This window comes from Echinops telfairi, unplaced genomic scaffold (assembly GCF_000313985.2).
Source record: "Echinops telfairi isolate 266 unplaced genomic scaffold, ASM31398v2 ScPeMD7_6273;HRSCAF=7185, whole genome shotgun sequence".
NCBI classification, from domain to species: Eukaryota; Metazoa; Chordata; class Mammalia; order Afrosoricida; family Tenrecidae; genus Echinops; species Echinops telfairi.
The window spans coordinates 169,957-186,140 of record NW_022110173.1 but is presented as its reverse complement, the minus strand read 5'-3'; the positions used below and the strand labels follow the sequence as shown (position 1 = coordinate 186,140).

At 55.1% G+C, this 16,184-nt stretch overlaps 2 protein-coding genes across 2 annotated transcripts in view; both read left to right on the top strand.

The window, feature by feature from the left end:
* The window catches only part of TSPAN9 (tetraspanin 9), a 245,098-nt gene that overhangs the window by 90,609 nt on the left and 138,305 nt on the right, over positions 1 to 16,184 (top strand). The gene's annotated exons all lie outside the window — the stretch shown is intronic.
* LOC101664048 (mitochondrial import inner membrane translocase subunit Tim9-like) lies at positions 9,028 to 9,480 on the top strand. The gene has a single exon (XM_045295906.1). It carries the CDS (start codon positions 9,211 to 9,213, stop codon positions 9,478 to 9,480), a length of 270 nt encoding a protein of 89 aa, XP_045151841.1. The 5' UTR covers positions 9,028 to 9,210.

Genomic DNA, 16,184 nt, shown 5'->3' with positions numbered 1-16,184 from the left:
GTCCTCAAGGCCTGGTGGGCCAGGATGTGCTCCACTGTCTCCTTCTCTCCCTTCATCTGCTCCCATGCAGCACGTACCTTTAGTGCAGGATCGGTCAGCTTAGATTAGCATGAACTGTCACCTCCTGGAGGTCAGGGTGCTGCAGTGCTTGCCTACCCACCTTCCTTTGTCTCCAGGCAGGAGCAAGGTGAAGCTTTCTACTCCCACTGAGAGTGACAGTCTTCGAAACCCACAGGGCCAGTTCTCCCCGGCCCTATGGGGTTGCTGTGAGTCAGAATCAGCCAGATGGCAGTGAGATTGGAGGATTTGGGGGGCCTACGGGTGGGAGAAAAATGAGGTTTTCTACCCCTGTCAATTGTTACAGTCGTGGAAACCCACAGAGGTGGTTCTCCCCGAGCCGCATAGGGTTGCTATGAGTCAGGATCGACTCAATGACAGAGCATGAACTGCCTTCATGGTTAGCTTAGTGCAAGGCACCTGGGTGCCCAGTAAGGACCAGCAGTGGCATGGACTTAGGGTTCAGTGAGGGGTGATAGAGATGGGCTAGGGTGCAGGGAGGGCCACAGAACTCTTGATGGACTGGATTGGGGGTGGACACAGACCTCTTAAATGTGGCTCCAGGCCCAGGCTGCTGCCGCCCAATTTCTGTGAGCTTGGTCTTTATGGTCCCCATGCCCAGGATGACAGGGGCTGTGATTCTGTGGGGTGGGGGTGGGGGTGTGTGCAGATGTGGTTGCTGACCTGGGATGCAGGGGCCAGTCCTAACCGACCTTCCTCTAGGAATCCTGGCCAGCACCCACTGGGCGGGGGCTGGGGTATATTGTCTGTTGGACCTGCGGAGCTTCCGTCTAGGGCGGGCATGCTGCTTTCCATCCACCATCCTCCTGGGCCCATCCGACTAGCTCCCTTGGAAGCTGTGGGCTTGATCTCCGGGGTCAGAGCACGGTCATGTCCCCTCGAAGGGAGTGAGGTCAACAGGTGCTGCAGGTCTGGACACAAAGGCCTGCCCTGGGACAGGGGTTGGGCTGGGGTTGCCCTGGTTGGTGAGGGAGCTCCAGGGAGCAGGCAGGGTGCAGCAGCTGGGGCAGCTCTCCTGTCTCACTTTCTACCCCTCAGAGCACTGTAGAGACCCAGGTTTGGGAGGCTGCCCGTGATCCTGGCAGGGATAACCTCAACCATCCCAGCGGAGAACCATCCATCCCCTTCTTCACGGTCAGAAACACTTCGTGACCATCTCTTTCCAGATGCAGCGCACCTGTCTGATTGGCAGAGTCCTTTGAACCATTCCCTGTGGGCCTCTCCTCTCTGCCCTTTTCATAGAAAGGCAAGACGGGAGGCGGCCCATTGCAGGTGAGGGGCTGCAAGGACACCAGGTGACACGAGCCAGCCCTTCCTGAAGGTGCTCTCAGCCCAGAAGCTACGAGTTCAGATCTCAGCACCAGAGCCTACTGGAGGGGTTTTGCCATCCGTGGTCATTGTGGTAGCCCCTGATTCCGACGACAACTCCACACCCAACAGAAAGAGATGCTGCCGGTGCTGAGCTGTCCTCACCACCGTGTGCCAACGGTGGGCTTTCCTTGCCTGGCTTTGGAAATAGATCTCTCGGCCATTGTTCCAAGTGTGTCTTGGTTTGGAAGCCCCCGGAAACCTGGCCGGCCTCCTAGCAGCACACACAGCATCCACTCACAGTTGGGTCCCGACTGCCTGCAAGGTGCCTGGCTGGGAATTGAACTGGGTCTTCCACGTGGTTGATGACATTCTACCTGTGAACCGCCGCGGCCCCCTTGCGTGGGGCACAAGGAGACTATGATGAGCCAGGAGGCACCTTAAGCAGCGAGGGGAACATGCTGACCCTCTGTCTCTCTTTCACCGGCCTGCCTTCCTCTTACTCGTTTCAGTCTGGGAATCAACCTGACCTCGCCGGGGAGTGCTGGGCGCGTTATCTTTACTGTGGGTCCTCAAGAGGGCTTGTCGGGATGAGGGAGAATGGGGTTCAGGGTGGAGAGGACCTGGTAAGTCTCAGTGCTCTTTCCAGGGTAGACCCTGACTCTCTGGGAAGCCTGGAGGATAACAACCCCCCCCCCCCCCCCAGCTTTAGCAGAACAGGATGCATCAAGCCAGGGAGTGAATAAGATGTGGCGCAGCGTCCGGCCGCCCCCTCTCCTGGCCTGCGCTTTCGTGCTGCCGGATGAGCTCAGGTTTGAACATGACTCAGGAGGAAGGTAGTGAGAAAGGGGAGGTGGTGAGCTCATGTGGCGTTAAGTGGAGCCGGGATCATGAAGCGCGTGCTTGCTCCTGTGCCAGAGCCCCAGGCAACAGTCTACCTGGCCCGGACTCTTGATGGAGTGCCGTCAGGGCGGAGAAAATTGGCGAGGTTTGTACCTGCGCATGAGTTGTTTTCTCCACCCCCACGTCCTGTCAGCCCCGGTGTAAAGGTGGCACAGTGGTTACACGTCTCAGTCTCAGAACCCCCTGGGGGCAGGTCTACCCTGTCCTGCAGGGTCGTTAGGAGTCAGCATCCACTCCACGGCAGTGAGTCTTTGTCTTCTTCCAGCTTCTAGACTCGGAGCCCCGCAGTGGGGTAAAGGCCTCAACCTGTGTGGGCTGGCTCCTTTCTCCCTAAAGCTGCCCCCACTTCCACCCTAATTCGCAGATGGCCTCAAGGCAGGGGGATGGTCCACTGGAACTTCAGCCCTCTCTAAGAGGAGGTGTGGGTAAAGACCCTGCTTTAGAAGAATGGGTCAGAGGCAGGGAGGAAGGGAGAGAGGGCATGTGGCCCATTGGAGAGATTTCAGGTTTCAAGCTCTGACTTCTGGTTTGGGCCCAGACATTAACGTGGGGCCATGGGGCAAGTCCATATCCCCGGTACCTGAGTGTTCCTCTTCCCTTGTTGACTGGTGATTTGTGTGCCTGTCCTCCCTGTCACCCAGAGTGCTGACAACAGCCTAGGAACACGAGAAGCCTGGTCCCAAAGGAATGTGGCGTCATTCTTAATAATACACAGTGCAGACAGAGCTGCGGGCTCAGTAAGGATGTGAGAAATCACAAGTGAGAAGGGCCGTGGATCCAAGTGTCAAGGGTCGTGAGCACAGCACCCGGGCACTTGTGAAGCACTTCCCAATCCACAGTGAGCCCAGGTGGGGTGGTCAGCTGCTTGGAGGGAGCACGATGAAGGGGTCCGCTCCCGGGGACCCCCACGGCCTCGGGAGCCCCCAGGAGCGCCTCTACTCTGCCCGACAGGCTCGCTGTGACTCAGAGGGATCCGATGGCGGCGTTTGGGTTCTTGGTTGGTTCTGAGCCCACCAGCTTCGTTGGCGGAGCTGGGACCATCTGGGTGAGTTTGGAAGGCTTGATAAGGGAGGCAGGTTCGAGCAGTCTTGGAAGGAGGGAAGGTGGAGGCCACGTCAAGTGTCCTAGTGGGGAGGGCAGCTCCTGACTTAAAGCGCCTGCCAGAAGCAACAGTCTAGGGGAGATTGGGGGTGGGTGAGGGGAGCCGTGTGCAGTGCCCTCTTTCAGGGGTTAGACTCAAGCCATTTTCTTGACCCCACCTGTGGGGTCCTGCATCCCCCTCCCACCCCCCTCCGTGTTTGGAAGACAGCCCGCAGCAGTGCAAACAGATGTAATTCAGGAGTCAGAATATCTATGATGTGTGCGAGCCGGTGCCGAATTCTGTTGCCACCGTTTCCCGGCCCTGGTGACCTTGAGAAGGCCCTTTCCCTCGGTAGGTTTGAAGCCTTCCATCTGGGACTAATAATCCCTGTCTCGTAAGGTTGCTGGGAGAACTGAGTGATGTGTAAGAGCCGCCAGAAATAGAAGGTGCCCCATATAAATGTCACTGAAATCAGAATCCCTCTCCCATCCATCTCGTGGATGGTGTTTGCAGGGAGTTGTAGTCAAGAGCCTTGCGACAAATCCAGGAATCACTCTTTGCCTCTTGTTCCATGGAGGCCGGCTTGGCGGTGAGTCCACGTTCACATCGATGATCTCCATCCTCACACCAGGCACAGCCAGCAGTGGCTAGTTTGAGTTAGGATGCCCTATAGCGTAGATTTCTCCCCCAGTGAGTCTTCTTGGGAAAAACGTTGTTAGCATTAAGACAACTTTTTTTAAAAAACTTGATTGTCAAGGGGTGAAGGTTTACAGAACCCATCAATTTTCCTTTTGACAGTTTGTATACATTTTGTTTCCTCTCGCTGATTGCAGTCCCTACAGCATAGCATCGTCATCTCCCTCCCTCCCTCCACCCCTCCCTGTGTTTCCTTGGTCCATTTCTCCCTCTTCCCTAACGCTTCTCACCTGGATCCTTGGGTACATATTGCCCATTAAGGACAACTCTTCAGAAGGAGCAGAAATGTACGCCTTCTAATCAGGAGCCACAGTGGTTACACGTTGGGCTGCTAACCACAAGGTCAGCAGTTCGATACAACCAGCCGCTCGGTGGGGGAAAGATGAGGCTTTCTGTTCCCGTAAGGAAATAGAAACCTAGGAGGGCAGTTCGGCAGTCGCTGGCTGTGAGTCAGAATTGACTCACATGTACTGGATCTGTGTCGCATACAGGAAAGCATCACTCCGCTCTTCTCTGCTGCTAGGTCGAGGGGGTCTTGGCCACGCCACTTGGCCTCTGGGATGCAGGGTACCTCAACTGCAAGGTGGACAGCTGTGTAGATGGAGCCTCCCCAGCCCAGCCGGCAGGAGTGTTGGGGATGACGGCCATGAAGTCCCCGGCAGGGCAGGGGGACTGACGAATGGTGATGGCACCATGTGGCCATCTACCAGGTCAGGCTCTACAGATAGTTACTGCTGGGCAGGACTCCTGGCTAGTGCTCGCTAAGGTCACTTCTGTTTCTAAAGTTCTGTGGTTCTTAAAGCCATGCGAGCCAGGCCTCCACATGGGCGACCAACAGACTCCAAGGCGAATGTATCGGAAAGCACACTTTTGGGCCCTGCTGCACATCCTTTATAAAACCAACCAGAGCTGACTCTTACTGCAGCCTGATGAGAGACGCTGTCCTCTTTTACCCGGATGACTGGACTAGTTTCCCAACTCACCTCCCTGTTGCGGCCCCTGTTGAGGGAGACCTCTGAGACAGACCTTCCCTGCCCATCTTGGTCAAAGCAGCTCCCCCCGCCGGTCCCCTTCTCCCACTTGATGCTTCTGCACAACACATCAGACATGGTTTTTGCATCTTTCTCGATTGTCCTCTGCCAATCAATGCCAGCCTGATGCGGGCAGGGCGTTTGATCCCCTTTCCCTGTGGTTTTGGGCCCTGACCTAAACCCAGTCACTAGGCTACACCACGACGCTGTTATTTCTAGACACAGTTTGCAGTTTTCTGGGAATTCTTGTCCACATGTCTCTGAGCTTATCCATACCTGGGTGTCCCAGTAGTTCTTCCCTACCAAGTCCCTGTCACACTCCCCCTAGCCCCCCGACATTCTTTGACCATCCCTGCGTATCATATGAACAGATCTGAGAGAGAAGCCAGTTGAGGGTTCAGCCGCCGCTGCCCAGCACGGACCTAGGATGTGTGCTAGAAGATGCTCAGTTAATTTGGTATTCGTTTATTCGCTGTTAAGAGATGGTTCACGTTCAAGCACAGGAATGTTCTGGACCTCCGGGAGGTGTGTCTGGCAGGCCTAAAAAAGGGGCAGTGAGCTGGTAGGGATTCTGAGCCAAACAGGAAGGGCGTGGATGATACCAGGCGTGGTGTATCTCTGGAGGGTGGCAGCCGAGAGGCAGGTTGACCTGCGTCTGCTTCTAGAAAGGCCAGGGTCCCCCGGGGATGAGGAGTTACCCGCATCTCTTCAAATTTCCATGGAGGGTTGAAGGCGCTCCCTGAGATGTTACAATCCGCTGCGTGGTCCTGGTGGTGTCAGGGAGTGGTTTATGGGCCCCGCCCTGGTTGTGAGACCTCAGGCTAAGCTGGATAATAAACGGAAGCGGGCCGGAGCCGCAGGATAAATATTACTACAGGGCATCTCACGCGGCACAAATCACAGGAAAGTATCTCCCAGGCTTTCCATTTCTCCTCCTCCTCCCTGGCCCTCCCGCGGCAGCTGGAAAGCAGGGTCCATCCATCACGGTGCCCCGCCCCCAGCCCCAGCCCCTGCTCCCAGCACCCTGCAGGGAACACCGGATGCAGATGGCGGCTCATGTTCTGGGGTTCTTCAGCTTTCCTGGGGGAGCCGGGGGGCCGGGGGGGGGGGAAGGATAGTTCAGGTCTCCCCGTGGTGGCCATTCTCAGCTCCAGGCCTTGGGCCACTGCTTAGCCTGTTGGCCTGTTTCTTCATCCCCCAAAGGAAATGGCTAAGTGGGTGGCTGCTGGCCTGCGGTACCACCACCCGCCAGTTTGTTGTTCTGCGGTGTTGGCCTGCGGGTGTGATGCGGGGAAGCCACACGTCCGGCAGCGTAATTGCGAGGAGGCTCCAAATTGTCCAGGAGACATTGTCACTATCTTCCCGCCCTGGTTTTCCGTGAACTTTTTGAAGACCTCTGGTAGGAGGGCTGTCGAGGGCGGGCCGGCTTTAGCGCAGCTTCCAGACCAAGGGAGACTGGGAAGCAAGGCCTGGCGATCGGTTCTGAGAATTACCCCAGCATTGTCTGCTGTAGGATCGGAGATGACCTCTGAGGTTGGGAGGCACCGCCGGCTGGCTTCAACGTCAGTCGGCGCAGGCAGTGCCTCGCTTGCTTCTGCGGGCACAGACCTTCTTTGATCAAGATCCACAGAGAAGGCGGGTGCCTTTCACACAGCTTGACGCTCCGTGCCCACCTCGGCTCGAACACGTCTAACTTGGCACCGGCTTCCAGCAGTGTGAGCTCACGTTGCGTCATTGTGACCTCACACTTGTTCACAGGGGCGCTGCAGTATGGCGTCCGCAGAACTTGCGTCCGCGCTGGGAAGCCAAGCCATTGAGCGACTCCCCTTTGTTTTCGGAGGGGCAGCAGGTGTGCCCGCACTTAGGTGGTGGCAGCTCACAGCAACAAGAGCAAGTCTGGAGGGAGTCTCCCAGGAGCTTGGAGCGGCTCCCTGCAAAGCCCCACCCCCACCCCCACCCCCGGTGCACAGAGCTACGTGGAGAGGGGCTAGTCTTGAGTGTGTCCGCTGGCCCCCGTGCCCCCTGCCAGGGGACGGCCCTGGCACTTTCTGCTGGTAGGAACCACGGACCATGTAGCCCTCTTCTTTGACATGCGGGGATTTCTGAGACAGGTGATGGGCTAGGGAGTGAGGCAGGCTGATTGGTGTGACCCACGCTTGTACCGCATCCATCAGCGGCATCACTCAGGGAGGCTTTGTTCAGCTGTGGAGACAGACATGCTTTGTGATCAACGTGCAGGGATCGATTGAGCCCGTGGGGAGCACGGAGCTGTCTAAGACTCTAGGCACGGAGAGCTAACTGCAGCCAGCAGGACGAGGCTGTGGGGGTCCATGAAATAAAGGTGGTGGTCTTGCTTCAGGACATCACCACCACCCCCAGCCCCGAAACCAGGAATGTAGGAGCATGCCCCACACTTTCTCTCCGTGCCCACGTCCATCGCCACGTGGTCTCTGGAATTCCACCTTCTTGCTTCCGATGCTCGTGCATCTTACCTGAACAGCACCCCCGGGTCCCAGCCTCTTGAGGTGCTCATGCTCCTGGCCTGGTTACCTGTGTCTGGGACAAGGTGGGGGCTCACCGGCCCAGGGTGGATTCACTTCAGAGGTTCCCAGGCCCACCCTCCACTGTCGGGGCCACAGCTTCATGCCTCAGCCACGCTGCCCCTCCTCTGCCCTTTCCAGATCACTCCGGCCAGGTGCCTTCATCCCTCCGAATCGCTGCGGCCTGTTTCCTCTCTCACTTCTCTCCCTGCCAGGGGAGAGCTGCTGGGCCCAGCTCAGGTGATACCCCGCCCCCCATCCCCCACCCCCTTTGGAAGTCCCCAAACCAAAGTCATTGCCATCGAGTCAGTACTGAGCCATAGCGACCCTATAGGACAAAGTGGAACTGCTCTGTGGGTTTCTGAGACTAGATCTTTATGGGACTAGAAAGCCCTGTCTTTCTCCTTCTGAGTGGATGGTGGTTTTGAACTGCTGACCATGTGGTTCCTAGCCCAATGCACAACCACTAAGCCACCAGGGCTCCAGGTGGAAGCAGTCCCCTTCACCTCCATTTATGCCTTCTATTTTCTGCCCGTGTTTCATACCATCGATCACAAGGTTATACTGCTTTTGTTTGGGGTCTTTAGTTTCTTTCCCTCTCCTTCCCCATCCTTCTTTATCTCCCGTCTCCCCCTCTGTTTTTAACCCCTCACCTCCCTGGTGGCTCCTGGATTACAGGTTGGGCTGCTAAACACAAACCCCAAACCACCTTCCTGTCGAGGCAGTTTCCACTAGGCAGTGGTAGGACAGCCCTGTGGGTTTCCAACCCTGGACCTCTGGACGGGAGTAGAAAACCCCATCTTTGTCCCCTCAGAGCAGCTGGTGGCTTTGAACTGCCAACCTTGTGGTTCACAGCCCGACACAGAACCACCACACCACCAGAACTCCCGATAACAGCTAGCAGTTTGAACCCACCAGCCCCTCCTGGAGGGAGGAAGCGGAGGCTGTCTGCTCCGGTGCAGGTGTATGGCCTTGGGCAGCCGGGGAGAGCTCTGCTCTGTGCTCTAGGCTTGCTCCGAGTGGAGTGACTCGGTGGGAGTGGGCGAGACCTCCCTTCTTCCCCGCTGGAAGCTGTAAACCTCCCGAGATGGGGACCAACTGTATCTGAATCAGCCCCCTCTACCAAGTGCAGTGCCTGGCGCGTCTCTGCTTAACAAGCGTTTGCTGAAGGAATAGAATGCCGCGGAAAGGACGTGGGTCAGTCAGCAAGCTTGGGCTGCGCTCTGGGCTCTGCTGCCGCCTTGCCGGACGACCCCATACGTGCTTTCCCCATTTGTAAAGAGGATGTAGGCGTGAGTGATTTCTGGGTTACGGCATCAACGTGGAGGCAGTCAGCCCCCCCTGCTTCTAACGCTCCGTGATTCCCTGTGTTAGAAGATGGGGGACCCTGCTCCTCCGCCACGCACAAACGCTGGCAGCAAAGCGCCCCCAGACTCTCTTGGTATCGGATGCAGGAACCTGTGCGTAAGAACTCAGACTTGGAGGCACTCAAGAAAAGGTTGAGCAATTGTTATCCCCAAACAGAAAGGAAACACATGCATCAGAAAAGGTGACTCCAACATACCCAAAGAATATGGCTGCGCAAATACCAGAATCCGATCAGATAAAACAGTTTAAGGAATTTCTTGGAACCTACAGTAAACTTACGGAAACCTGCTTTTTGGACTGTGTTAAAGACTTCACAACAAGAGAAGTGAAACCTGAAGAGACCACATGTTCAGAGCATTGCTTACAGAAATATTTTAAAATGACACAAAGAATATCCATGAGATTTCAGGAATATCATATTCAGCAGAATGACGCTCTAGCAGCCAAAGCAGGACTCCTTGGCCAACAACGCTAGAGGTGGATGGACTGGGGTGTGATGTTGCCCTGGAATGAGGATTCACTTGACAGAAGGCCTCGAGAGCAAAAGCCCCCGTGCCCCAGTCTGGCAAATGGGAACCACTGGAGAAGCAACTGCTGTGGACCAGGCGTCATCAAACAGCAGGTCTGTGCAATGGAAATAGTAACATGCGACACTTGTGCAGGCCTTAAGACCCGCAGCTTGGTCAATTGATTAGAAAAATAAACTATTGTTTCTTCAGTTGTGACTGTTAATTTTAAATCAAAATATGTGTCCAATCATGTAAGAGACAGGAAAAATTTTTTTATTACTAAAAATAAATGGAAGCCACGCTGAAAAAAAAAAAAAGAAGAAGAAGATGCGGAGGGGTGGGGGGTCCATGCTCCTGCTGTGCTTGGGACAGGACCCCCTCAGCAGGCCCAACGGCAGGGGAGCACACCGTCCCGTCAGCGTGGCTGTGCCTAGGTGGCCTTCCCAGGCGGTGGTAACAGGGCTGTCTGGCGTGCCCTCGAGGACGCCGAGCTACTGTTTAAAAACCAAACCAAACTCCCCGCCATCGAGCCAATGCCAGCTTGTCGCGACCTTACAGGGCAGGGTAGAACTGCCCCTGTGAGCTTCCGAGGCTCCAACTCCTTATGGGAGTAGAAAGCTCCCGTCCTTCCCCTATGGAGTGGCTGGTGGTTTTGAACAGCTGAACCTTGCAGGTTGCAGCCCAATGCATGACCACTATGCCACCAGGGCTCCTGAGCTGCTCACCTGGAAAACCCGTCTCTGCCACGGAGCCCTGCCAGGCACTCCTGGGGGTCCTGTTTCTCGGCCTCAGTTTCTCCCTCTGTTCCACTCTGCCCCACCTCTGTGGCTGGGTGTCGGGTCAGCAGTGCACCACTGCAGTGAGTGGGGCGTTATAAATAGAAAGAGACCGAACACCAATCCTGGACTCGAACAGGGTGGGTGGCCCTGGGCAGCAGGGTATTAAAACTGAGTGTTGATTTCTGGGAATTTGCATGCTGCATATTAAATAGATCCCTGCCGGCCCCAGGGTGGACTGCTCGGCCAGTGTCCTGCGCCCTTCCTCTCTCCGGAACACACACGGCCCATCTGGGCCCTCAGGTGGTTCTCTGAACCCCCTTTGTGGCTCTGGCCCAGCCTTGACCTCTGTGGCATTCTCTGCTGGCGTGCATCTGTTTGTTTGTTCATTCTGCCATCTATTTATCACCTATGATGGGCTAGGTAGTGTTCTGGGCTGTAGGCTTTGAAGATGCACAGGAATCACCCCATTTCCCCCTCTGCTCCCTGTTCTCAGCATCAAGACTCACAGGGCCGTGTGGGGAGTGAGAATTTTAATACTGGGGCCTGTTAAGGGAGTAGAGGTCCCTGGTGACCTAGCAGGTTAAGCGTTGGGTGGCCAACCACACACAGGGTCGGCAGGTCACACCTACTAGCTTCTCCGAGGGAGAAGGGCGAAGCTACCTGTTCCCATCAAGACTGACCGTCTCAGAAGCCTTAGGAGCAGTCACGCCCGGTCCTGTGAGGTCCCGGTGTGTTGGCATCAACGGGATGGCAGTGGGTTGGTTGGGCATCGAAGGGGTGGAGAAGATGGGTCCATTCCTGCCTGGAACAGGAAGCCAGAGGCTTCCCCGAGGAAGCGGAGAGTGCCCGAGGGAAGGGAGTGCGTTCCACACAGGGGACGCTGTGCCGAGGCACGAGGAAGCCTGTCCTTCCTGCCATGCGTGCAACCGGCCCACAGTGGCCTCCCATCACTGTCACCCGGGTAAGTGTTTGCCAGTGGTTGACAGTGACCTGCGCTGTGCCTCCCTGACCCCGGTGAGTCTGCATGGTTTCCAAGGCTACTCAATACCTGTTGTTGATTGATTAAAATATTTTGCCTCTTGGTCGGATCATAACTTTAAAAAGCCCACCTACAGTTTCATCATGCCACCACCACTCGGGAGCTCCTCCTTCCCACGCAGTGACTTAGGGAGCCCTTCATTCCCACGCAGTGACTTAGGGAGCCCTTCCTTCCCACGCAGTGACTTTTGCAGTGTCTCAGGGCCTCATCGTGCGGGACAAGGGGTCATCCAGTGTTAGAGAAAATTCGAAGAGAAGCTCCGTTTTACACCACCCCGTCCCACTTCTCTGTATACCCAGCCACGCCACCCTCTCCTCCCCTCCCTACTTCACCAAGAATTAGGACTGCTTTAGGCGCTATCAAGTCCTGCCCAGTCGTCCTTAATAACCCACCAGGGCTGCTCTTTAATACTCTATAAAAACCAAAGCCATTCAAGTGTTTGAACAGGAGAGTGAAATGAGCAGGTGTGGGTGTTAGAACGAGGCCGCGCAGTCAAATCAAGAGAGCCCTGGAGAGAAGGGACAAGGCTAGGGGCAGGAGGGGCCAGAGCCAGTGGTGTGGGGAGGGTTGAGTGCTGGGGGAGGTAGGGAGACGCCAGTGGACGTACTATATGCTTGCCTTGTTTAATTTTAATTAAAATAGTTCCTCCTCCCCGTTTTTAGCTAACCTGATAGGTAACCAGTGATGATCCTGTCTTCGCTGCCATCTGTTCAGCCCGGGTCGCTTAGGGACCTCAGGTGTTACAGCGCAGTCCTGGGCCAGCCTCCCGATTCTCAGTGTGTTGGAGCCCAGTTGTTGTCCCTGCTGTGTCAGTCCGTCTCAAGGGGCATTTCCTCCCCCTGATCCTCCAGTTGACTGTCATGGATTGAATTGTGTCCCCTCAAAAGAGGCGTCCACCTGACTGGGACTTGATTGTCGGTGGTTTGCTGTCATCATCCATATGTTACGATCTGATCTAAAGGGGTTAGGGAGAGATGCCACTCCCTTACTCAGGCCACCGCCCTGATGGGAGGCGGGTTCTCTCGGTCTGGTCTGCCTCACCTTTCATCTTAGAAGAGACAGAGAGAGAGAGAGAGAGAGAGAGAGAAAGAGAAGCCGACAGAGGAGGAGGCGCTTGACTAGCACCAGGAAAGAGAAGCCAGGAGCAGGGCATGTCCTTTGGACCCAGGGTCTCCACGCTGGGAACCTGCTGAGTCCAGGGAAAGACAGATGCCAAGACGTGTGGACATCTCCTCGGAACGCTGGGCCACAGAGGTTGGAAGGAGAGAAAGAACTTCGTCAGAGCCAATCTAGTTAGAAAGCCTCCCCCCAGAACCGGGGCCCTGAAGGTGGACTTGTAGCCTCCTCAAGGGCGAGAGAATGCGGTCAAGGTGTTCCGACGGAGCAGCACCAGGATAGCTAAGATGCTAGCCGCGCTCTCCTTTTCTGGCGAGCGGAAGCAATGGTAGTTTGGCCATTTTCACTTGCATGTCTCTGACTGATAACGTCCTCAAGTGTTTTACAGTTAAGGACCTAAGTAGTGGGGCTCCTCATCACAGATGCAGCTGCTGAAGGAGGGTTCCCCAACCGCCCGTAGCCTTTTTTTTCCCTTCATTTAACTGGAGGGTGTGGGCTCTTAGGAGCTCTGGTCTCGGAGGGCTTTTGACCTCGTTTGAAAGTTGCTTGTGGGCCCCGCTACCTCCTCCCTTTTGCATGGATTCCTCTCAGGCCGTAGCCCGGGGATGCTGGGCCACAGGGCTGTGGGGTTTTAACCTGGTGGTTTAGGTCAAGGTTGGGCAGCCGCGGGTGTGCCTGGTGGCCACTTAGGAGCCTCCTCGCTGCACACACAGTTCTTTTCCTTCATCTTTCCTGCTCTGCTCCCGCCCTCTGTGCCCCCCTTTCTTCCCTCTCCCTTTATCTCTCACTCCCTCTTCAAAGCCCGTAGTGTCCTATCTATTTTCCTCTCCACTTGCTTTTCTGGCTTCCGCTGCGGTTGGAGACACACAGAGATCAGGAGCTTTTGGACTCTGGTGCTTAACATAGTTCCCGGCACTCCACTAGCTGCGCTGAGTTCACGCTGACTCCTGGACCCACGTGTGTCAGCGCAGAGCGGTGCTTCCTGGGGCCGCCAATGGCTGGTGGTCAGAAGTGTGGGTGGGCTGGAACCCCGAACCTTTCAGCTTCACAGTCACCTTGAGCCACCCAGGGATTCTGCCTGACCCCTGGGTTCTCTCAATACACGTGGGTCTCGGCCCCCGTCCCTGAGAGGCGAGTGGCGGTCTTTGCACCCAGTCTGGGAGAGGCATCATGTAGATGATTCAGCCAGGCCAAGACTTAGAGACCGGCATGTTAGGGCCAAGGGAACAGGGGGCACTGGGGATACTGACCCTGCTCTTGGCCCCTGTGGGTGGAGGGGGCGTTCAGCCTGCTAGGCAGAGCTGTCTGATGAGCCTCCGGGAAGCTCTCCGCATCTCCACCAGGGACTCGGATGGAAAATGGTAGGACGCCCTATGCCTCCTGCCCCTCCCTGCTGGCCTCCCTTACACACAGGGATCTGGTTGCTGTCCCTCTGATGTGGTTTCTCCTGGGAGAGGCTGGAGGAATGAGAGTCACTCAGCAGCTTCCTATGAGCAGGAATGTGTGGTGTGAACCATGCTGGACCCAGGATGTCCCGGATTCCTCAATCGCCGGGAAGCGTCGGGAGCTGGAAATAGGCCGTGGGGCCAGGGCGGGGAGGACCCATTGTTTGTGGCAACCCCACCGTCCCCATCCTGCCTCATCCTGGAAGCATGGATGCCACAGACAGGAAGGCACCTCTCAAAGTCATCTAGGAAGGAAGGGGGGCCTGCTGGGTACATTACATATGCTCGCCTGCTCAGCCCAGCTCCCACTCCAGGTGGGGCAGGGCTAGCTTTCCCAGGGTGTAGCTAGCACCTGCTTGTCACCTGTTCCAGATCTTAACAGCCCATATCTGTAGGCTCCCGGCTGCATATTAAGCTCGTTCCTCTCATTCTGCCCTGAAGGAAATAAGAGACGAGGCCTTTGTCCTTCCTGTGAGCAGCCCGTAGAGGCATGAAGGCATGGTGTGCCCCTTCTGTTTTGGAAAACCAGTGGGAAGGGGTATTTACTTTAGACCCATGAGGCAGACAGCTGAGTAGCATTTGTAACGGATGAAATATTGGTTCAATTCAGAATTCGTTTTCTCTAGTTTAATAGGTTATGAAAGCTTATACGGAGCGTTGTAGGCTGAGCTAACGTCATGCATTTTTTAAATCCAACTTTGATTTGTCTCAGCAATCAGTCAATCAGTGACTGAATAAAGAGTCCGCATTACATATTGTACACTTGAGATTTGGCCTCGCCACGAGCGGGCCCTGCTGTCCCTCATTTGCACACAAGCATCTTGAGGCCGGATTCCCAGCCAGTTCTGCCCGGCGGATGAGGCCTTTCAACGAGATGACTCAGGGACAGGTTTCCATATGAACAGACATACTTTTTTATCCTCTCACGATACCAGGAACGTTTTGGCATCCGCTTAGCACATTTCCAACTTGGAGAGGGAATCTCGAGTGCGTTTCCTGCGGCTGGGCAAACCTTCCTGCCAGGTACAGCCCCCTGCAGAAAGTAGCCGGCTCTTATTCTCCTGCTTAATCTCGTGGGCCCTCAACTCAACGTCCCGAGACCCTTGTGGGGTATACATATCATCATTAGAGATCTCAGGCAGGCTTTCTCAGGCTTTGTGACTCTCAGTATGTGTGTGCGCGCACACGCAGACACACACACACACACACGCACACACACGCAGACACACACACACACACACACACACACACACACACACACACACACACACACACACACACACACACACTTCCTCCTAAACCTGAAAAAAAAATGTTTCAGGAAACAATACGGGGTAACTCAAAATTGTATTGCTATTAGGGTTCTAGTTCGTCCTTTTGTGCATGGGTGTGTTTGGAAACGTCTCGGGGCTCAGTGGATGGCCGCAGACAAGGTACTCTCAGTAATGCACCCCCTGTGGTCTCTCATTAGGGGCCCAACAATGGCTGCCAAGGGGGTCTATAGGGCCAGGTCAACTCAAGGCAGAGAGGGAGCACAGAAGGGCATGGTGACTGATGTTTGGGACCCCAACGGTGTCATCGTAATAGCTCTTCTGGAAGGAAACAGGATAATCATGGAGTCTTCTTAAGGAAGAAGTTGTAAGAAAATTGAAAACTATTGGTGAGAAAGCTACACTAAGGAATTTCCCTCCCCTCTGCCCCCCACCCACCCCTCTAACAAAGCACCTACTTGTTCTTCAAGGGCTTGAAGGGCTGTCCCGTGAGAACTTCGTTGGTAAACCTTACCCCTGAAGATTTCTTTTTGTTCCCCAAACTCGAAGAACATCGAAAAGGAACAGGATTTGAGTCCCCCCGAAGATGCCCAGACTGCCAGTGTGAAGTGGTATCTGTCCAGGAGGGGAGAGTTTTTTTGCGAAGGGGTTAGAGAGATGGGACCCCCCCCCATGAGATTTGTTGAGAAACAATAGAGTCCCATTTTGATATTTTTGTGTAATAAGGGTTTCTGTGATTAAAAATTTTTTTAAATCATTTTGTTATGGGCTCATACAACTCTAATCACAATCCATACATACATCAATTGGGTAAAGCACATTTGTACATTCATTGCCCTCATCATTCTCAAAACATTTGCTCTCCACTTAAGTGCCTGGCATCAGCTCCTTATTTTTCCCCTCCCTCCCCGCTCCTCCCTCCTTGATGAACCCTTGATAATTTACAAATTATTATTTTGTCATATCTTGCACTGTCCAACGTCTCCCTTCACCCACTTTTCTGTTGTCTGTCCCCCAGGG

What these genes read in the sequence shown, in the direction of transcription:
- LOC101664048 (XM_045295906.1), top strand. Translation starts at nt 9,211, where the DNA reads ATGGCTGCGCAAATACCAGAATCCGATCAGATAAAACAGTTTAAGGAA.